Source organism: Dendropsophus ebraccatus, chromosome 13, assembly GCF_027789765.1.
Source record: "Dendropsophus ebraccatus isolate aDenEbr1 chromosome 13, aDenEbr1.pat, whole genome shotgun sequence".
Lineage (NCBI taxonomy): Eukaryota > Metazoa > Chordata > Amphibia > Anura > Hylidae > Dendropsophus > Dendropsophus ebraccatus.
In genome coordinates, this window is record NC_091466.1 from 57,412,112 (window position 1) to 57,434,954 (window position 22,843).

At 40.9% G+C, this 22,843-nt stretch overlaps 1 protein-coding gene across 1 annotated transcript in view; it reads right to left on the minus strand.

Annotated features, from left to right (window-relative positions):
* SCFD1 (sec1 family domain containing 1) overlaps window positions 1–22,843 on the minus strand; it is a 68,501-nt gene that overhangs the window by 12,480 nt on the left and 33,178 nt on the right. The window contains exons 13-16 of the mRNA XM_069951365.1: window positions 22,503–22,576; window positions 21,716–21,797; window positions 12,983–13,079; window positions 2,183–2,253 (exon numbers count right to left, since the gene is read on the minus strand). Coding sequence (XP_069807466.1) covers window positions 2,183–2,253; window positions 12,983–13,079; window positions 21,716–21,797; window positions 22,503–22,576 — 324 coding nt within the window. The remainder of the gene's footprint in view (window positions 1–2,182; window positions 2,254–12,982; window positions 13,080–21,715; window positions 21,798–22,502; window positions 22,577–22,843) is intronic.

A 22,843-nucleotide genomic window follows, 5' to 3' on the forward strand; every position in this document is an offset into this window, starting at 1 on the left:
ATGGTAGTGGCTTAAGATGCCAATCTGATGCTTCATGGGACTAATAGCAGATATGAAAGGGAGAGAATGCATTTTGAAATCTAAAAGTCAAGATGGTGGCTGATCAGAGGTCACATACAGTAAAAAAAATGTACAGATGCAGCAGAGCAGAGATGAAACCGATGACACAGCAGGAACAATGACGGTGAGTGTACATTATATAGGAAAAACTGGGAATGCATCTGTGTTATTCTTAAGTGTCACTGTCATTTAATTTTTTTTGTTGTTGCAGAAATCAATAGTCCAGGCGATTTTAAGAAACTTTGCAATTGGGTTTAATAGGCAAATATGCCATTATCTGCATTCAAAAAGACTTTTCCCAGGTCCTACCCCCTCCTCTTTCTTATTCACTGCTAATTATTAGGAAATCACGACTGTTTTACATCAGTCGGGCCCTGTCTGTTCAATGAAGAGGGGAGGGGGGAGGAGGGAGATTAGTCAGCAGCAGAGAGCAAAGAATTACACAGAAGGAACTGTGTGAAAACTGCTATTCAGAGGTCAGAGAGGTCAGTGCTGACTTTAGAGGAGATACCCGGTGATGCAGCTGTAAATTAACTTTTTGTTGTCCTGTTTTGGTGCCCCGTCTCCCTCCACCCCTCCCCTCTCCATAGAGAACAAAGACATGTGGGAGAGCTTCAAACTGCTTTTTCATGATAAAAATGCATTTTTGGCTAATAAACCCAATTACAAAGTTTCTTAAAATAGCCTGTACTATTGATTTCTGCAGCCAGCCCCACTCTGAACCGCCGTGGTCCCGGGTGTAGCATGTAGCCCGTGGGCCACGGCTATTAGCGGGCACGGTCCAATCGCCGTGCCCGCTAAACAAGTTTTTAGATGCAGCTGTCAAAGTTGAAAGCTGCATCTGAAAACTGACTGCAGCCCATTCCCTGGTGTCTGGCGACATCACGGAGGGGCGATCCTTCCATCCGTCAGCGGCTGGGGTCTGCGCTGATCCTGGCTCGGCACTCGATTGCTTTCGGCTGCAGCAGCCGACAGCAATCCAGTGCCTATCTCATTGATCTATGTAGTATAACTATACTGCATAGATCTCAATGAGAGATCAGTGTGCATATACTAGAAGTCCCCCAGGGGGAATAACCCTAACCCCAGGGGGGCTTCTAGTATAAGTGTAAAAAAAAATTGTTATTATTAAAAAAAAGCCCCCTCCCCTAATAAAAAAAAGTGTGAATCACCCCCTTTTTTGCATGTTATGAATTAAAATAAATAAATAAGCATGTTTGGTATCGCCGCATGCGTAAATCACCCAAAATAAATAATTTATCACATTCCTGATTTTGCACGGTAAATGGTGTTAGCGCAAAAAAATTCCAATTGCGCATTTTTGGTCACATCAAATCCAGAAAAATTGTAATAAAAAGCGATCAAAAAGTTGCCTATGCGCAATCAAGGTACCGATAGTAAGAACACATCATGGCGCAAAAAATGACACCTCACACAGCTCCATAGACCAAAGGATAAAAGCGCTATAAGCATGGTAATAGAGTGATTTTAAGGAACATATATTTGTTAAAAATTGTTTGAATTTTTTACAAGCCATCTCATAATATAAAAGTTATACATGTTACATATAGTTGTAATCGTAACGACATGAGGAACATATATAACAATTCGGTTTTACCCCAAGGCAAACGGCGTAAAAACAAATACCCCCCAAATAAATAAAATGCAGGTTTTTTTTTTTTATTTCACCACACATTAATTTTTTCCTGCTATTGCAGTGTACTTTATGAAAAAATTCAGCCTGTCATTGCAAAGTACAATTAGTGGCCAAAAAATAAGGGCTCATGTGGGTCGCTAGGTGAGGTCTAAGTGCTATGGCCTTTTAAGCACAAGGAGGGAAAAACGGAAGTGCAAAAATGCAAATTGGCCCGGTCCTCTAAGGGTTAAAATCATGAAATTGACCAAAATAAAAATATAAAAAAGCCTAACAACAAATATGAAGTTCACTGCGTCCTTTGAGTAGACATAGTGGAAATCAATCAGAAGCTGAAAGAAAAGTTTGTACTATTTCTTTTTACAACCACAGTTCCTCACCTAGCCTGCCTAAACAACCTATTATATTTCATTCAGAAAACCAATGGACATGTTTTATTCTCATCAAAAATACAGCAGCTGTCATTACCTCAGACGGGGGCTGTGCAGACGAGATGTAATAAATCAGAAACAACCGCATCTTGTCTTCTGGTGTACCGGCTAAAAACAGCAGGAAACAAACACAAACATTTAAAATGAGCAATAAAAGACGCCATTTGTTGCATGACCAAAAATAAAAGGAATAATAAATTCTCTCTAATCCGGGCATAAAGTATTAAAAGGTGTAAAAGTAAACACTGTGTAAAAGACTTGCCGCAAGTTAGTGGATGGAGAGCAATCAAACACAATATGGGAAAACGTAAGATTTAAGAGTGCCGCTAACACTTATAGGAGTGAGGAAAGGCGTAGCATGCAACAATCAAACAGTTCTCAGATGCCTTAAAGGGACTGTAAACATTTGTTTTATTGTCAGGCAATAAAAATGTGAAAACTTTGCAATATAAACCTTACTTCTGGGCACCATTTCCATTACACTGCTTTCAATGTAGAGGGTAATGTCTTCATTTGGATTGACCTGGCTTTTGTCCAGATAGACACAGTCAAATCACATTATTATGACCACCAGCTTCATAGGTGTTGTTCACTTTTTGATTTTCTGAGAAAACTGCTTAAAAGGGGTATTCCAAGTTAGCACACTTATCCTATATCCATAGGATAAGAAAAAAAAGTGTCAGATTGTAGGTGGTCCAACCGTCGGTATCCCCTGTAATCTTAAAAAGCCGGTCCCAGTAAGTATGAGGGGCCATGTAAGCTCTCGTTGAGATGTTCCCGTTAGCATAGCATTTCACCCACCTTATACCTTAACTAGGAGGCGGTCTCCTTTCTCTCCAGCCTGGTTACTGTTTGCATTCGAACTAACAGACCGCACATCTATGTGTTTCTGTTTGAATGTTTTATTTGTTGTAAAATTATTTTGATAAAAACAATAAAAATTTATTGAACAAGAAAAAGCCGGTCCCGAGTTTCTGTTTTTAATAGAGTGATGAGTCAGGCATGCCTTCAGTCTCTCCATTTATTGTCTATGACGCTGCAGGGGGTTGCAGCATGCGTGCACAACTCGCTGCTCTATTCAAAGCAATAGCACTGTTCTTGATATAGGGGATGTGTTCCAACTCAGAAAAGTGCTTTAAGAAACCTTTAGTCACTTGCCATTAATACTTTCCAGTGACTATTCCTGTTCATTGTTCCAACAAAAAGAAAATCCCCAGTTAGCCAATGAGTGGCCATGGCAAGTCACTAATGGAAGGCATAGGAAGCACTGTCATTGGGAACTTGCACTGTTAGAACAACACTTATGGGGGATCAATTGCAGTTAAAGCGACTCTGTACCCACAACCTGTCCCCCCAAACCACTTGCACCTTCAGATAGCTGCTTTTAATCCAAGACCTGTCCTGGGGTCCATTCGGCAGGGGATGTCATAAAAACAACTTTTAATCCGGCAGCGCTGTGTCTAATGGCTGGGGCTTACATTTGTATATGCATTAGGCTGGCACCACCTCTCCATCCTTCCTCCCCACCCTCCTCATCATTAGGAATGATCCAGGAACATTTGAGCTTTGCACAGGTGTATTAACCTGCCGGGCTGCCACAGGTGGGGAATAGGAAGCAATCTGCCTGGAGCATTCCTAATGATGGGTGGGGGAGGGTGGGGAGGTAGGACAGAGAGGGTGTGCCAGCCTAATGCATATACAAATGTAAGCCCCGGCTGTTAGAAACAGCACTGCCGGTTTAAAAGTTGTTTTTATGACAATAACTGCATCCCCTGCCGAACGGACCCCAGGACAGATCTTGGATTAAAAGCAGCTATCTGAAGGTACAAGTGGTTTGGGGGGGTCAGATTGTGGGTACGGAGTCGCTTTAAGTTTAGGTTTCTTTCATTTCCCCTCCCTCTCCATTCTGAACTGGTTTAAATATAGAAATATTTCTCCAGAATGCCCCTTTAAGTTAGCCAGATATGTTTTTATTGGTCCTCTTGGACAAAAGTGGCACAGATTTACTAAAACTGCAGTCTAGGAATACACTATACGCAGTAAGTATCAAAGTGGCTTGGACTGTTTTACTAATTTAAATCATCTTTAGAAACCTTAATTACATCCCCCTTTTAGTATCCATAGCTCCCCCATATGGGTTTAAGCGTTTAAATCAGTGCTAGAGACTTGCACTGATTTAGACGCTTCAAACCATTTGGGGGGGGGGGTCTATGACTAGTAAAAGGGGGGCGTAATTGAAAAATGCAGTGCAAGGCATGTATGCCAGTTTTATTGTGCCAGAATTCTACTTAAATCTAACCAATAACTTCCAATTATTAGCATCAATGCAGGAAAAAACTAGGCTTAAGAGATTCAGCAAGTACCTTAGAGGTCCCCATACACCTCATACTTTTGTCAGTTGTATCATACTGCTAGCAGCGGCTTTGGCCATCTGTATAATGAGGCTTTCCAAAAACGTCCACCAACAGCTGATGTCGGTGGAGATAGGGGTCGACCGTGATGAAAAATCACCGCCTGACCCCTTTGTTCTGGAAGATATAAGCTGCAGCCAGAGCTCTTAGAGCTCGAAGAGATAAGCTGCGGCTTAACCCTCCTCTCCCAATAAAGAACACATTGCTCTGCTGTGTCGGACATTCCTGTGTATGGGGAGGATGGTGGGCAGAAAGGAGAGATAACTGACAGCTGAACAATCATTCGTCCGTCAGTTATTGAAGGTTTATTTCCATCTTAGGATGTTAACTCTGCCTTTAAATCCTGAAGACACAATAGTCTCAAACTAGATTCAATCCAGATTGCAAAGGCCCATTTACAGGGAACAATAGTTCTAAGAACCAGATTTTTCCATTAGTCATTTGTGTTAGAACAATCATCAGTACAGAGTTTCTTCTCCCCTGCATGCAGGACAAGCTCTCGAGGACCACGTGCTAGGGAGGCTTATGCAATGTGAACCTACCATTACAGGAAAATAGAGAAATGATTTCTTCTTTTAAGATCCAGTAGCGGTGGAAAATCTACTAACCCGGCATCAGCGTAGTCTAGTGAGGAACATTACTGCACAGACTTACTGAGTTCATGTTAACATCTGGACTGATGGTCATAAATTATGAGTACTCGTCGCTGCAAAGTACTTTGTAAAGTCACATTTTACTGCGCTGTGCTTACAAGAATACAACGTACTGCTCCCATGAAGCTCCCAAGTCCAGGTGTATTCATTTGGTAATAGACTTGAAAAATCCTCAGGCATCTGAAAGTATTAATTTAGTACATGGTAGCCCAGATCCTCGGATCCAATTCATAACGCAAGTGATAATCTCTCTCACCTAATAAAGCTTAACTTGTTTCTTTGACATATGGCCAGCTTAGAAATCATTATACAAGCGGCAGGTCCGCTACTGAAGGAAAGTCGAGGCCAGCGGGACCGCAAAGGGAAATGTCTATTTGTTATAGACTTAAAAACTACTGAATTCTCATCAGTAAATAATGTACTAAGCAGGTCTTCCAGTGTACCCACACATGGTGGGCTACAAAAATGTACAGAGGTTGTCCAACCATTTCTCCTTATTCATACATATAAAAGAAAAAGCAATAGGTGCTGCATGTGTAAGAAAAATTAAAGGGGTTGGCCACCTTATAGCAAAAATATTCAGTGTACAATATTAGTAAGTGTATTCACTTACTGACAGCAGCTCCCTGTGTACCTTATATAGCCAATAACAGACTCCCCTCCTCCAGGCTGTGCTGTCCTGCTCTGTGGTGATTCTGTCCATAAGATGGCCAATATGGAGGAGCATGTGACCATGCCCCACCCCCCTGTTGCTGCTTTTAGATTTGTGTTTATTTACATAAACTTCCAGGTCAGAGGGGTCAGCAACCTGCAGGTGGGTGGAGTTTCAGTGGGGAGAGTCTTAAATGAGTTAGGATTGTGTTGCAAGTTTACCTCAGCAATAAATGGAACAGTACCTGACATGAGCTTAAGTAGCATCTCTACTTTCCATATTACACTGCCTAGCCACTGTACATCTTTACAGTACAATACAAGTTATCCTTGGTGGTATTTGATCCCAGGATTCCAACACTACAAAGCAACATGGCTAACCTCTGTGCCCCCCACAACATGGCTAACCTCTGTGCCCCCCACAACATGGCTAACCTCAGTGTGCCCCCTACAACATGGCTAACCTCTGTGCTCCCCACAACATGGCTAACCTCTGTACCCCCACAACATGGCTAACCACAGTGTGCCCCCCACAACATGGCTAACCTCTGTGCCCCCCACAACATGGCTAACCTCAGTGTGCCCCCCACAACATGGCTAACCTCAGTGTGCCCCCCACAACATGGCTAACCTCTGTGCCCCCCACAACATGGCTAACCTCTGTGCCCCCCACAACATGGCTAACCTCTGTGCCCCCAACAACATGGCTAACCTCTGTGCCCCCTACAACATGGCTTACCTCTGTGACCCCCACAACATGGCTAACCTCTGTGCCCCCCACAACATGGCTAACCTCAGTGTGCCCCCCACAACATGGCTAACCTCAGTGTGCCCCCCACAACATGGCTAACCTCTGTGCCTCCCACAACATGGCTAACCTTTATGCTCCAAACACAGTTGCTTAGAAGCCCACATTTTTCACTAGCATCTTTCAAAAGCATTGTGGAACATCAGGGTGGTCTTCGGTAAACTTGTGACCGTTTTTAAAGTGTTTTTTTTTTTTACTTAGCATTTTTCTTATTTAGTGGCCACATGAACAGCTGTTTTTGCCATCTGCAGTGTTCTGTAGTTCTTTTGCTGTCACCCTTGGGTTCTTTCTCACTGCTTTCAGGATTGTATCTTATACTCTTAGAATGATCTTAACGCGATGCCTGCTCTAAGGAACAGCAGCAAAAGTCCGGAATTTTCTCCACTTGCAGACAGTTGGTCTATACACGGGTTAAAGGGTTTTTTCCAATTTAACATTACTTGTTCCCTATCTACAGGATAGAGAACAAGTAGGAGATCTCTGTGACCCCCGGGATCTCTAAATCAGCATTTGTTTTGAACTGAGCTGTGGGTTGGCGCTTGCCCCGCAGCTCCATTTATTCTCTATGGAGCCACCAGAAAGAGCAGAGTTCAAAAACAAATGCCCTAATATGTCTCTGTAGATAGAATTAAAAAATTAAAGAGTTATGGCCCTTGTGAGTAGAAGAAAATGAAAATGATTCCAGACCTGAAGGGGTAACCTGCAAATCTTAAACTTTCTGCCACCAATTGAAGACAACTTTTTCTCTAGAGAACCCCTTTAAATTTCTGTAAAAAAAACCTGCAAAACATTTAAACTAGTTTCTTTAAACTTCCACTGTGATAAATGAATGTTGGCCAACTGAAACCTATAGAAGGTGGTTACTTGAAAAGATGTAGAATGAACAGGTACCTAATATCTAAGATTACTTGTATACGCGTCCAACAGATACAGAATAGAAATGTACAATTAATGTAGAATTTTCTAGCTGACTGACAATAGTTAATAGTCTAAAAGCTAGGTATCATCACTGTCCACCCAAGAACAGATATTCCACTCCAGGTGGTTGTAGCTCATGTTTTCAAAAGCCGCTGTCAGTTCTGCAACTTTCAGAGGGGTTATTGAATTTTGGACAAATTAGGTAAATGGCTGCCACAAGGATGACATTTTAAGCAGTTTCCTTATTTACGGTACTTTGTGCATGTTTGAGTAGCTTGAGTGTAGTTATTTCCATGAAGTTTGTACTTCATTAAATGTGCTGTCAGATTACTGATCTCATCTAGACAAACTTCACAGAATACATCTACTAACATCAGAACACCGCTCCTCCCCCCCCCCCCTATTATTGGCCACTAACTACGATTGATGTTCTTTCCCACAGGAGAAGGAACAAAATGGACCTTGAAACATTATAACATGGAAATAGATTATAGTCTTCACTCTGACCACTGAATTAACTCCTTCACAGATAGCTGCACCAGTACCAGCAGGTTTAGGGAGTTGTGAGCGGAGGGAGAGTTAACAGATTAACCCCTTCTTTACTGATACAGTGTTCCTTATTGATACAGAACACCTTACCAACCTCATTTTTAATTTATGGAAAGAATCGTCCGCATTTTAATTATTTCTAATGGGAAGATTTGCTTTGACATCTGATTGATTTGCATTACAAGTAAATTCCTGGAACAAATTATGCTCGTAATCCAAGGTTTTACTGTGTATTAGAAAACTGTATGGCTTGCTTTGTGTGTAAGATTTCGTCACAGCTTTGTATAACAGCTACATGATCAAGGTAAAACAATATTGTACAATCCTGACAAAGATTCAAGTATTCTGTAATTACTTCCGAGACCCTGCGACGTGTACAGATACAAATGCCTAATAAACTGCGTCATTACCAATCAGCATCCTGCTCTAATAGCTTTGCTTCATAAGGGGAAATAACACATTAGCTTTGCTTTTATCTCTAGATATAATATTATAACTCGCCCCAAGTCATAATGTGATTTACCAGCTAAATGTTAACAATTACGTAAAAATCTCCAGTATCCTCTGGGTTTCACGTCCCTGCCTACGCAGGCTTGTCCAAGGTACTGTACCATGTATCAGATGCTCTGGCTTGTGGGATTCCGGACAATTAAGCAAATGCGCTTTAGGAAAAAGCAGAGACAGGAACTAAATCTAACTAAGAATAGTCTTTGTTCTTGAAGGCTGCTGTTTCCCACGTGTTACTACTTGAAATAATCTAACAATGATAATATAAAAGATACAAAATGCTAATAAAAGCTCTTCTGAAACCTTTCGTATTTATTAAAAAGTATATTCTTTTACCTTGTGGCCATTATAATGGAAATACCATAGAATCGCAAATATAAAAAAACACCAACTAGTAAATACAAATTTGTAAAAAAGCAAATAAACCACCAAAAAAAACACCTTTGTTTGCAATTACAGAGGTCATACGTTTTCTGTAGTTCTTGACCAGGTTCCCACACACTGCAATAGGGAATGTGTTCCCATCCTCCACACACATCTTCTCCAAGTCTTTCAGGTCTTGGGGACTGTCTCTGGGCAACATTGAGTTTTAGCTCCCTCCAAAAATTTTCTATAGGGTTCAGGTGTGGAGACTGTCTAGGCCACTCCAGGACCTTGAAATGCTTCTTACGGGGCCAGACCTTAGTTACCCTGGCTGTGTGTTTCGGGTCATTGCCATGCTGGAATACACAGCCACAACCCATCTTCAAGGCTTTTACTGAAGGAAGAAGCCACTGTTGGCCAAAATCTCATGATACATGGTCCCATCCTTCCTCCATACAATGCGGTGCAGTTGTCCTGTCCCCTTTGCAGAAAAGCACCCCCAAAAGTAAAATGCCTCCCCCCCCTCCTCATGCTTCACTGTTGGCACTGTGTTCCTGGGGTTGCATTCATCCTTCTTCTTCCTCCAAACACGGCAAGTGGAGTTCTATTTTGGTGTAATCTGATCAGGTGACCTTCTCCCATGCCTCCTCTGGGTCATGCAGATGGTCGATGGCGAACATGTGGTTGAGTGAGCAGGGGGACTTTGCATGCCCTGCAGGATTGTTATCCATGACGGTGTAGTGGGCTACTAATGGTAATCTTTGAGACTGTGGTTCTAGCTTTCTTCAGGTCATTGACACCAGGTCCTTTTGTGTAGTTCTGGGCTGATTCATGACCTTTTTCAGAATGCTCCTTACCCCACGAAGCAAAATCTCATATAGAGTCCCAAACCAAAGAAGACTGACAGTCATCTTCTGTTTCTTCCATTTTGTAATAATTGCGCTTATTGTCCTGTAGCCCATCCCTGCCTTGTGCAGGTCTACAATTTTGTCACTGGTGTCCTTAGACAGCTCTTTGGTCTTGGCTATGGAAGAAAGGCTGGAGTGTAATTGATTGAGTGTGTGGACAGGTATTTTTTTTTTTATACAGGTGCAGTTAATCCAGGTAATGAATGCAAAGTAGGAGAGAGACAGAATTCTTGCTGGTTGGTAGGTGATACTTATTTCATGCAATAAAATGCAAATTAATTAACTATTGAAAAAATTATACAGTTTAATTTTCTGCAATTTTTTTAAGATTCTGTTTGGTCTCTACAGTTGAAGTGTAACTACAATACAATTACAGACCTTTCCATTCTTTGTAGGTGAGGAAACTTGCAAAATCAGCAGTGTTTCAAATACTTTTCCCCCACTGTCTGTGTGTTTGAATATATATATATATATATATATATGTATGGGCTACAGGTATACAATATTTCTGCACTTTCGTAAATAGGCATTTATGGATGACTTATACACGTGTTAGCCATTGTTTATCATTATAACTTATCATCCGCCATCTTTATGCTCCAGTCTTGCTGGCCCCCTTGTTTTCACCTGTGGTTCATTCACTTTTTTGTATTGCTGTATTTATTTTATGGATATTTTCATTAATAAAATATTATTTTGAGCTCATTACTTTAGAGGTTTGGCTTGTTCTTTTGATAGGTGTTATATTTGCTGCCAAAGCCCTTTTGGCTACCATGCCACAATTTATAATCCACCTTACAGTGCTCTACTATTATGTCTGTTTGGTGGAACTCTGCATACTATATATAGGTTCTTGTTGGTTCCAGGAACATGACAGCAATTTTTCCTTTCCTTTTTTTTGCCTTCACAGTTCCCATTTCTTAATCCTATATCTGGGATGGGGTAGAACAGGCTTTTTAGAGCATGTCATCTAATCTGCGGCAACTGTGAGAAGCTATCCTGTCTGCATGGGCCAATATTCCTTCAAAATGTTTTTGACACCTAGTGGAATCTATGTCACAACAAACTGGTGTGGTTTTAAAGGACAAAGAAGGTCCGACACACTGCTAGATGGGCGTTTCGGAAACACCATCCATTTATTCTATATGTAATGCAGGTTGACACTCTTGTCGCCCTTCACACCCTGGCATAATGTCATCAGGAGTGCAATCTGCTGTCATCCCCAAGAGTTCCTCCTATACAGAAGTCCTTTCTGAAAAGACCTGAACTGAGAGAAACATTGCAAGGGCCAGAAGAGTGAGACTTGACATGGAGATCGGGGCGTGGAAGTGCTAATGATGTATGACTGGCTCGATGGGTGCCAAGCATTTCCTGGCATTAACAGACAGCCCATACAAGACAGGAAAAGGTCTAAATAAGATGTGTTAATGAAAATGATGTATCCTCTAGTCACACTAAGCATATTATGAACTACATTTTCTGACCTTATTAAAAAAAAAAGCTGGCCCAAATTGGCTAATGTTAAAGAGGTATTCCGGAGATTGGATAAAAAAAACTTGACAGATGGGATATTACATATAAAGCTAACCAATCCTACATCCCAAACATGTATCATTTATAATGACTTTTTTTTGCCACACTACTACTCCCTGTATGCTCATTCTCAGTACAACTGACTAGGCATGGCTTCAACAGAAGTTTGTGTGGGTAGCAGACTACAGATGCCATTGCTTACATCTACTCCAGGACGTCTTCTCTCACTTGTATTTCCCTATTGAAGAGCTGGTCTCCACACTAGAGATGAGCGAATTTAACGTAAGTTTGGGTTTTGATCCTTTGATATTTAAATCCTGCAGCCTGGAAAAGATGGATGCAGCCCTGGGGCCGCCGCAAAAGCAATGATACAGCCACAGGCTGGATTCGAATGCCGAGCGATTGGGTTCCCACAAACCCGAACTTACTGCAAGGGCAGTATTACACAGGACGATTATCGTTCAAAAAATTGTTAGATCATTCGGATTTAAACGATAATTGTTTAGTGTAATAGCAGGCAACGATTAAACGATCAACGAGAAATTGTTGATCATTTGATAGAATCTGGACCTATTTTCATCACTGATCGTTCACGAATCGTTCGAACATCGTTGGGTGTAATAACACATTGTTTGCTGATCTATCAGCCAGGAAAGGACGAGTGCAAAAATGATCGTTTGTTATAGCGGTCATTTAAGAACATTAATCAATGAAAAATTGTCCATTGTATTACTATCCTAAGTTCGCTCATCTTTACCCCACACTATTGTGCAGCTTATATTGTGCTCCCTCACTGTTGAGCACTTTACATTCACTCCTAAGGCTAGGTTTACACTGAGTTTATGTTTAGCATATACATTTTATAGTATAAAAACATATATATTAACAGATATGGAAAACAGATGGCATACACTGGCATTACTAGGTATGTGGTCTAAACAAAAGAAACTGCAGCTCAATTTTACAAATGTAAAAAGCAAAGTACTTGGGGAGAAGGAATACTCTATCTGAGCATTATATTAGCAGTTCTGTTTTGAAAAAGACTTCAGAAGAGAAGGATTTAGGGGTAGTGAATTCTGTCAGCCTTAAAATGAGTCACCAGTGCAACCAGGTGAAAGTCAATTGTATGGTGCGCTGTATAGCTAGAGGTATAACCAGTAGGAAGAGGGAGATTGGGATCCCGCTGTATAGAGCTCTAGTAAGACCACATCTGGAACACTGTGTCCAGTTCTGGAGACCAGGAAATCTGTTGTCTAGTCAAATGAAACTTAAGCTTTCACTTTAATGAGTATGTTCATTACAAATATTCTGTACATAATGTGTTGCTAATATGTGTAAGTATACAATGACATATTGTCGTCGTCTGCTTCGTTTAAGACTTAGTGGCAAGAAAGAAAACGGCAAAATTTCAGGATTTTATAATACAGGTAGTAAAATGAAAATTAGAAACAAAAAGCAAAAAAAAAATTCTTAAAAAATATGATTACCATAAAAAGTTAATTTAAACAATAGGTTATTTTCTGATGGTACACTCACCATCTGGGTCAGAGATGATGTCTAGAAGAGATTTGTCCAAAGTAGATTTACTCATCAACTTCTCTTCATATTCAAAATAAACATCCAACTTCCGAGTCTAAAACACAGGAGAAACAATATGTAAATAAATGGAACCAAAAACTCAAGAGCAAAAGGGCCTGAGCCATTAAATGTACAGATTTGTAGGAAAAATCAGTATAACTTTTTGACTGAAATCCCAGCTTTTTCTATGCCTAAAGCATTAGTATCAGATAAATAGACTTTTGGTCTCCCCCCCCCCCCCAAAAAAAAGAAGCGAATGTTCTCAGAAACTTTGCGTGGTATCACTGTATATAGATATGGCCAGTCCTAACAGCTAATATGGACTTAAATGTGTAAATGATCTTTGCCAGATGATTGTTCAGTCACTGCTTTTTGAACCATCAACCTACTTCTATCTAATGTGCCTGGCCACCTTTAGATGCCAAAGATCATTTATTAGGAAATGTAGAACCACTTCAATTCGTGCTTTTGCATGCAACTGGTAACTTTAGCTGGGAACAGAACACTAAAGGAACGGGAAAAAGTAATAGTTCTGGTGGTAAAGGAATAGAAAACAAAGATGTATTAAACCCAAGAGAGCAGAACTCATAATAGCTAACACATGACTTTTGTTCTCTCTGATCCAATAAATATTTTAATTGCGAGCACTAAAACGCAGACCTTTCAGAAGAAATACAGTTACTTAAAAAAGCTAATTTAATATCATATATGTTTAAAAACAAACAAACAAAAAAAAAACCATGTTATGTCATAGTACATTACAGACAATTCTGTAACAATGAGTCAATCACCCCCTTAACACCTACCAAGCTCAAGACACCACTGGATAGAGATCAATAAAAGCATTCAGAATGCACCCTTTTTATAACCGGTGTCAGTGTTTTTCTTTTTATAAAATAAAACACCTTTATTTGGATTATAAAAAGTGTCAAAGAGGCGGAGTCTGTTGATCCCAAAGCCCTAGCCTTACCAAGCTGTGTGCCCTACCCTTGCATAATCAGCTGCAAATATTGTGCATACGGCACTGTCACATGCAGCAATGTTAGGTAGGGCCTATTGTTTATTTTGGTAAAGTATAGCCTACTGTAGACAATGGGGGGATGAGTATGCTGGTTTTAAACGAAGCCCCGTTCCCATTCGCCTGGCCAGATTTACTAAGAGGTGCATGCCTCTTAGTAAATCCGGCTGGACCTGCTTCTGTTGCAGGACTTACATCGGAGCGGGTGTAGATTTCTGACATGGTCTATGCCTGTTTCCAGGAATAAACCATGTAAGAGTAGGTGCGGTGGTGGCCACGCCTCTTCCCCACCTTGACGCATGGTGAGGCTGGGGCGTACACCAAGGAAAAGGGAAAAAGCTGCCCTTTTTCCGTGACGTACACCAGGGGCACAGATTTATAACTACAGTGACTACAGGACAGTACTCTAGTTGCTGTTGTGGATAGTGGCACTATGAACAAATCTATGCAGACAAAACCAAGAACAAAATTACACTACGGGTACCATATGACTATGTGAGCAAACTGGGTACTATGCAGGTAAATTATGGAATTGCTAACAAAAGAGCTATGTGGGTACAATATGCACCCTAACATTTATACACAATATACAGTATATGCTGTCTACATCCACAATGGTACAAACACATAGTAAAACAGCACCAAAGGACCTTGTGCTTTGGTTTAAGGGGTATATAGCTTTTAGACTTTGCTTTGACCAAGACATGTTCATTGTGGTTCAGAAGTGTATTTGGGGGCATTTTGGAAAACAAGGAATCTGTAACTACCCTGCTCAGAGATGCCTGCCCAGACAATCAGCGACTGAGTCGGGACACCTTTGTAGTCACTGACTGGCTGGGCAGGTAGTTTCTGTGGTGTAGTGAACAAAAGACCAGAGGATCACAGTGAGTGGTTGTGCTGAGGCTTTTTTTTTTTATTATGTTCCCACAACCCCGTGCCCTGTTTTTTTGTGTTTGCCTTGAGTACCCCTTTAAGTGAGCAGGTTTTATACATAAAAATATTCTGCATTTATTATTTCACTGTAAATATTGTATGTATTAAAAAATACAAAACCAAGCATTTTAGTGGCATATGCCTCTTACATTGCATGAAAAGTGTTTGTGTGGCCTTCAACGGGAACAAATTCTGCGATGAATATGCAATACAGATACCAAAACAGGGCAGCTGTATGATAGGATCTAGGGCTGGACAATTTACTTTTCATTCCTGTAGTAAAAGCCGTCCACAACAAAATGCTAATGCAGAAACCACAGACTAGCAAGCAGGGCTGTCTCTGATAAACCTGAAATCTGCATAGGAAAACCGGCAACTGGAATATCACATACAGTTCCTTCTTGTCCCTTTACCCATACTATGACATTGGGTAACAAACAGGAAGAAGATGATAAGCTTTAGATGCAAAGACTGATAAATCAATCTCCTGGCTGATGTGCGATGGTGCATTGGTCTCTGGACAAGGCTGGGTTGGCTGGTCCTCCTATGTTTTTGGTGGAGAAGATGCTGGTGAACACTAGCAGTCGTCTCAGCCAAGGATAAAGACAGGGGCTGTTTGTTGAAATATTTCAACCTGCCCGAGTGTTATGAGACACAGACATAGAGTCAAAGCACTGACTTAATCACCCTACGTGCCAGCGAGCTGCCAGGGCGCACCGGAGGAGCTGATTGATGGTCAGTTTCCTTAGGACGATGCTAAATGCAGATGGAATATGAGCAGCAGGGACAGAGATCACATATCCTGAGCAGAATATGAAGACTTCAGAGTCCTGGCCAAAGAACCGACAAGCACATTGCTGTGTGAAAGTGCCTGCGTGAAAAACTGACTAAACAGGCAGTGGTCTTCATTCACACAGTGAAGCGCACAATTAATAACATTTTATGGAGCGGATACATAACATGGTAAGTCACTGAAGAGAGTGCTACTAACACAGAGCACTATTCACCAAAAGTCAAGATACTTAAGAAAAAACTTTGTCCTCCGACACGTACTTAGATGTTTTTAGAACTTCTCAGGCGTCTACAAAGGACCCAAACAAGTACCCAATGTCTCCCATCACATCAATGAAAGTAAATTCCGAGATCTCATCCGTCTTTCTATAGTATAAAGTCTCTATGATAACTGAACAGCTAATGAGGGAAACTTTGAAGAAGAAACTTTTCAGCTTATCAGTCGCAAACAGTTAAATAAATGTATAGGGGAATAAAGAGAAGCCGAAGGCTCGGAGCATTTTCTGTAGACTTTGCTGACAAGGTATATAAAACATCTGGAAATGTTGAGGAGAACAGAGCAAACCACATGTGTTATAAGCAAAATTATAGATACTATAGATTTCCTTTAAAGGAAGATTAACAAAGGGGGCTTAGCACGGAAGTCAGTTCCCTTAGGTGGAACAGCGCTCGCGGGATGAAGGATGAAGTTATCATTCAGGACTGAATTCCTTTTTCCAATGTCTGTCTTGTCTACATCTGAATCTGGCACAATAGGTGTTTAATTCACGAAGAAAAAAAATAAATAAATCAGATGACAAAACTTTCTGTTATAAACATTATTACGATATCGTGCCAAGTTCTGGTTCTCGGAATTTACCTAGCAATATACAGAGGGATATATAGACTATACACAACTCGGTTATAATGACAGATTTCGGTCTTATATAAAATAATCAGACTAAAAAGAATCAGTTCAGATTTTTTCCAATGTAAGACTATGTTCACACACCGTAAAATAAATTTTACAATGTGTGCACGTTTTAAAGAATAACATTTTTACCAGTGTACAGTGTAGGTCCATCTGTCTAAGTTACCTTAATGTGGTGGGATGGTACACACTACTTGATCAAATGGTATACAAAACAATGATTTTTACCCCCATTTGTTCAAGAGCAGCTTTGCAATTCTAAATGTCTTGGCATTTTCAGTGTGCTGTTGTACTTTTCCGTTTTGGTGTATGTATTTAAGCCATGGCACCGTGGCAGTATGAACCTGCAAAGTGATACTGGATGAACTGACCATTTTCTTGTTTGTCTGTGTTATGTGTGTGTGTGTGTGGGAGGGGGGGCACCTCCTTTTGGCTCATGCACTCCATCCATCGCATCCCAAAGATGATTTAGACAGATAATAGATGGATCCTGCATGCCCAGTGTGTAGGCTTAGAATTAGCCCAGGAGAGGCCAGAGTACAGTGTAGGTTCCATTCATTTGAGGTCCCCTTAGCATGGCAGGATGTTACACACCATTTGATCAGATGGCACGCCAAGAACCTCTTAATGTCAACTCTTTGAGCGGAGAGCGGCGGGATTCCGCCAATTTTGCTTAGTGTGAACTGGCCCTAAATGTCTATATTAACCATATGCCTTGCCATTTGCAGCGTGCTGCTGCACTTCTCTGTTTTTGTAACATTTTTAACATTAATGTGTTTCCCTACAGATATTTTACTGTCCTTGTTTGCCTCTATATTACTGTATGTGAACATAGCCTCAATGTCACCTATATTATGTGCAATTCAATTGAAAAACAAACTACAATTTTTTAAGGATGGAAAAATTAAAAATAAAAGAGTACAGGAATGTGTTTGCATAAATCGGCACACCCTTACACTAATAATTTGAACTGATGATAGCAATCAGACTTCTGGGGCAGGAGTCTATCAGAATGGCACATCTAGACTTTCCTCCCACTCCTCCTTGCAGAAGCTTTTCCAATCTTTCAGATTGCGAGGGCATCTCCTGTATAAAGTGCCCCTTTTCAGGTCAATCCATAGACTTTCCATTGGATTGAAGTCGGGTCATTCCAAAACTTTTTATCTTCTTCTGGTGACTATTCTGTTAATGTGGAAGGTGCCAAAATTGACCTGAAGGTGCCAAAATTGACTGATATTTGGAACGGTTTAGAGTTTCCCCCATCTTGACTAAAGCCCCAGTTCCAGTCAAAGCATAATGCTGCTTCCACCATTCATCGCTATAGGTATGCCGTTCACATATTGTTTTCATATGCAGTACACAATCAGTACCTGCCAGAAAGTCCTGCAGCTCCGGTAATGTTGCTGTAGCCTTTTGGACCTCACTGTTGTGCCGAATTTTATCACTGTCTTCATTAAGTTCCATAATATATCTAATGTTTTAGAACAATGAGATCCCTTTGATGTGTTGTAAGTGGTTTATTGACGATGTTTTTTGTTGTAAAATGCAACTAATGAGGTGAAAATTACTGAAAATGATAACGGATAGATTGATATTTTATTTCCACTACTGGAACATGCGAAGTGTTCTGGTATATTGACATGGGCAAAAAACTTCCCATTGACTTCAATAGGGTATGTTCCAAAAACGTAAGCGGTTTTCAAATATGACATCACTTTTCAAGCAGTTTGGCTTGGAGGCGCAATGGGCGCTTAAAAAAATGTCTGAAAAGCCCAATAAAAATTCCCTAAAAAGGATAACACCCCATCTCAAGATGATATCCCCTATTGTATAACAAATTGATTTGTGGGGGTGCAACAACAGGCCAATAGAGAATAAACAAACATTGGCTATGCATGTGTGGTGTGCACCATTCTGTCTCAGTTCTTGGAATCGATGGGTCCTAGTGACATGTCCTCCATTGATCACCCTGCTATCCCTTAACCCATGGGTCTCAAAACTGTGGCCCTCAAGCTGTTGCAAAACCATTATTCCCATCATGCTTGGACACCTAAAGCTTTGGATCTAGCTGTTCAGGCATGATGGGAAATGTAGTATTGCAAGAGCTGGAGGGCTGCAGTTTGGAGACCCATGCCCTAACCTATGGATAGGCTTGAGACGGGAATACCCCTTTATGGTGCGTTCACACCTACAGGATCTGCAGCTGATTTTCTGCAGCAGATTTCATTTAAATAACTAAACACAGCATCAAATCTGCTGCAGATCTGCTGCAGATCCTGTAGGTGTGAACGCACCCTAAAAAGAAGCACTGAAGATGTGAACACACCCCTTCTCTGCACATGTATAGAGTTAAAAAAGATGTCCTGTATCTGTAGTAATTTGACCCATACAGGTAGATTATTCCTTTCATCTTTAAAATTCATATAGAAAACTCAGCAATTCATCTTTGAACATACCACACAGACATCATTTGTGGGTGAGCTAGGACTCCTACCAATTCCGCAAATTAGAGGGCTGCGGCAATCTGTGGAGGCTGACAATCTTATAATGTAATAATATAATGGCTATTAATCAGCTCACTAACACGTAAGACAACATTAGCTACGACCCCCTGTAAGAAGAGTGTAACAGGTTAAACATCAGGCATCCTTCACTGCTAAAATAATTTTCATTTTCTTTTTTTTTTTTTTTTTAACAAGAAATTCGAAACAGCAAAACATTCTCTGCATGGAACAAAACTTTCCACAGAAACATCATTCTCAATTTGCTTGACAAACAAATTATCGTAACGTACAACGCAATCTGAAAAAAAATCAAGTATGGTCGGGATGTGCAATTAGAGCCGACACACTTCATGGCACAAGGTCTAAGAGGCATCGAGACGTGTGCAGCCGCCTGTGCTCCATAGTGTTACAGTACAGAGTGTCTGGCAGCCCGAAGCCTGAAATCATCCTTCTCTCATTCCAGTACTTTATGCTCTGAGATCCCCAATCACCACAATGTTATAAGATCCAAAACCCTTGATTTACGAAATAAGCTTATGGCTATTGAGTATTGAGGAGGGTGAATATGCGCCATGTTTCCTTCCCTTATTATGATGTTATAGTTTTTAGCACTAATGCATAGTTATCCCAATCAACAATGTGTTGAATGTGAATTACCAGACAGGAGTCCAGCAGCATCTGCAAGTGCTCAGTCTATGGATGGATAAAGCACAGGCCAGCACAACCTGCTTCACTGTACATGTACGTCAGACTCGCTGGACTCTTCTCATTACTTCTTTTTTACAAACACAGTTGTTTTATACATAAAGCTATTTTTTTTTATTTTTTACATTGCCTGGCATCAGTAAGGGTACACACAGCCTTTCTGCTGCCACCAGTGGTAGTGATGGAAACTGCAGGGCTGAACAAGCCCACATCACTGATGTTGCTACTAAGCCTCCCCTCAGCAAGCTGGTATAACTATGCAGAGCAGGATGCCGTCCTCTCGTGTACTGTATTTCCTTATATACAGGAAACAGGCGGAAAAGGCTGCCTGACATGATCGCGGTGTCATCAGCCTATACACAGGGAGTGGTGATTACTATTACTGCACTCTCTTTTTCTAACACAATGAGCGGTGACAGCAATTAATGCTCGAGGCTGCTGCACACCGCGATCGTGTTGGGCAGCCTCTTCCCCCGTGTGCTGAATATAAAATTACAGCATTCTGCTCAGCGTTGCGCTGCTCGGCATTGCTAGACCAGAGCTGGAGATCAGGAACAAAAACCATGGGGGCAGCAGAGGGGCCATACTACTCATTACTGCTGCCAGGCACCAGAAATACATACACAATTAAAACATTTTTTTAAAATAAAAAATACTAAGTAATATAACTTTATTAAAGCAATCTATTAAAAAAAAATTCTTCCTCTGGAATACCTTTTTATAGCTGGGTCAACATGATGTGGATTTTTTCTTACCATTAGAGTAGGTGCTCTGTGGTCAACAGGTGCTTCAACCAATACTGTAGCAGTGTAGTAAGCCCACGGCACTCGAGTCATGCAAAAAATAAGAGTTTATTTGACAGTGTGTAAGTACACTCTGTGTAATGTACTCCGACCATGTGTAATTTACTCCGACCATGAGACCATGTAACGACATTTCGGTCCTACCAGGACCTTCCTAAGGCCGTGAGGTCTCTGTATGGAGTATGGAGAAGGAGTCCGGTGGAGTGTCACACTCCACTGGATTCCTTCTCCATACTCCATATAGAGACCTCACAGCCTGAGGAAGGTCCTGGTAGGACCGAAATGTCGCCACGTTACATGGTCTCATTGTCTCTTTTCACTGTTATATCGGTCGGAGTATAGGAGGACTTACACACTGTCAAATAAACTCTTATAATGTGCTGCAAATAAACTTGGCAAATCCGATGGCACATTAAGAAGTACTTCAGTGTCTGTGTGAATTAACTCTAAAGGTCCCCATACTCCTTATACTTTTGTCAGCCACACCCGCTATTTCCAGGGGTTGGCCCATTGGTGTGAGGCGTTTGGGGCTTTCCTGACTGTCCACTGACAGATGATGTTGGGGGTAGGGGTCAAGCATGATGGAAAAATCACCCCTAGATCCCTTTGTTATGTGAGATAAACCGCTACCAAAGCAGTATGGCCAGGGCTTACCTCTCGGACGTCAGTAACTGTAGGTGTATGACCACCTTTACTTTAGAGATGGCATACCCATTTCAGGGTTAACCCACTGTATGTTGGGATTTATTAGTGTACTGCGTCTAGCATGACATTTATCTTTTACTGAATTTATAACTACTAATACAGTCTTGAGCCAACAAGGAAGGTATGATGAATGTATAGGTATTAATTCATAGTAAAAGATGATGCATACAGCTGCGAGGTGGACACTTTTACACTGGCTTAAGTCTAGGCCACACTATGTTTATGGCCATCAGTATGGAGATACTCAGATTAATGTCGGTCTAAGTTGTTTCACAGAGGATAGTAAAGTATTTGATCTTCTCCCAATATGTAGTAACTGACCTTGATATGCTCTAAAACCGCAGTGGCCACATTGGTATGTAGATCTATGAGCCTCTTCTTCTCCAGAAGCTCAGGAAGAGAGCTGAAAGAATAGGAGACAAAGAATGTGTTCAGTTTCGCAGATGTTACATACATATAAAAGTTCTGATCCCACTCTGTACACAGAGGCTTAGGTGCTATGTCTTAAAGGGGTAACAAAAAAATTGGAAGAAGAGAAAAAGTTTCTCCGTAAGCAGCTTTATTCTTGTCCTTAGTTAATGTATGGTATTGCAGCTCAGTTCCAGTGAAGTGAATGGAGCAGAACTGTAATACCACAGACACACTGAGGAAAGGTGTGGCGCTACTTTTGAAAGAAAGCGGCTATGATTCTTAATCCTGGATAACTTCTTTAACTTTGCACATTTTAAACTTATGCATATTGATGCCATGCAGAACTTCTAGTGGGGTTTGGGGATGAGACATTAAAAAAAAAAACTGCAAAAGCGTGCACTTTTTGAAAAGGGAGTGTATCACCGATTTCTCGATAACTTTTAAGTTTTTTAATTGGGCAGCATTTGTCTCTGCCCGGAGGACCTCTTTAAAAGGGTTATCAAAAATGAGAAAAACATGACTGCTATCTCCTATAAACAGCTTGGGTGTGGGTTTTGCAGCTCAGGTCCATTGAAGGGAAATGGAGGTGTCCTGGGGACAAGGGTGGCGCTGTTTTTTGTTGTTTTTTTTGTAAGAAAGTATCTGTGTATTTTCTAATCCTGGATAACCCCTTTAAGCAGCACCTAAGAGCACTTACCTGACTGCAGATGTAAGTTTTGCTGTGTTGTCTGATAACATACTGATAGCCCCTTCATCTTCACCTTCCAGGCCCTGAGGCAGAAACAAAGAACATGGAAATGTCAACCACTGTGCCATAGACCAAAAAGCTTAGGAAATAAATATTATTTTACAATGGTTACCAGATGTATAAAATCACTACATAAATAAATACATAAAGCGGAAAACCACATAACCGCAACCACTAGGATAAAATCCTCTCTTTGATAAATAAGAAACCAGAGATGATCGGTAACCTTCTGGGCCAATGCACCAGCATAAGGTTCTGTTCACACCTGTTTGGGCTTCAGTTACTTTTTT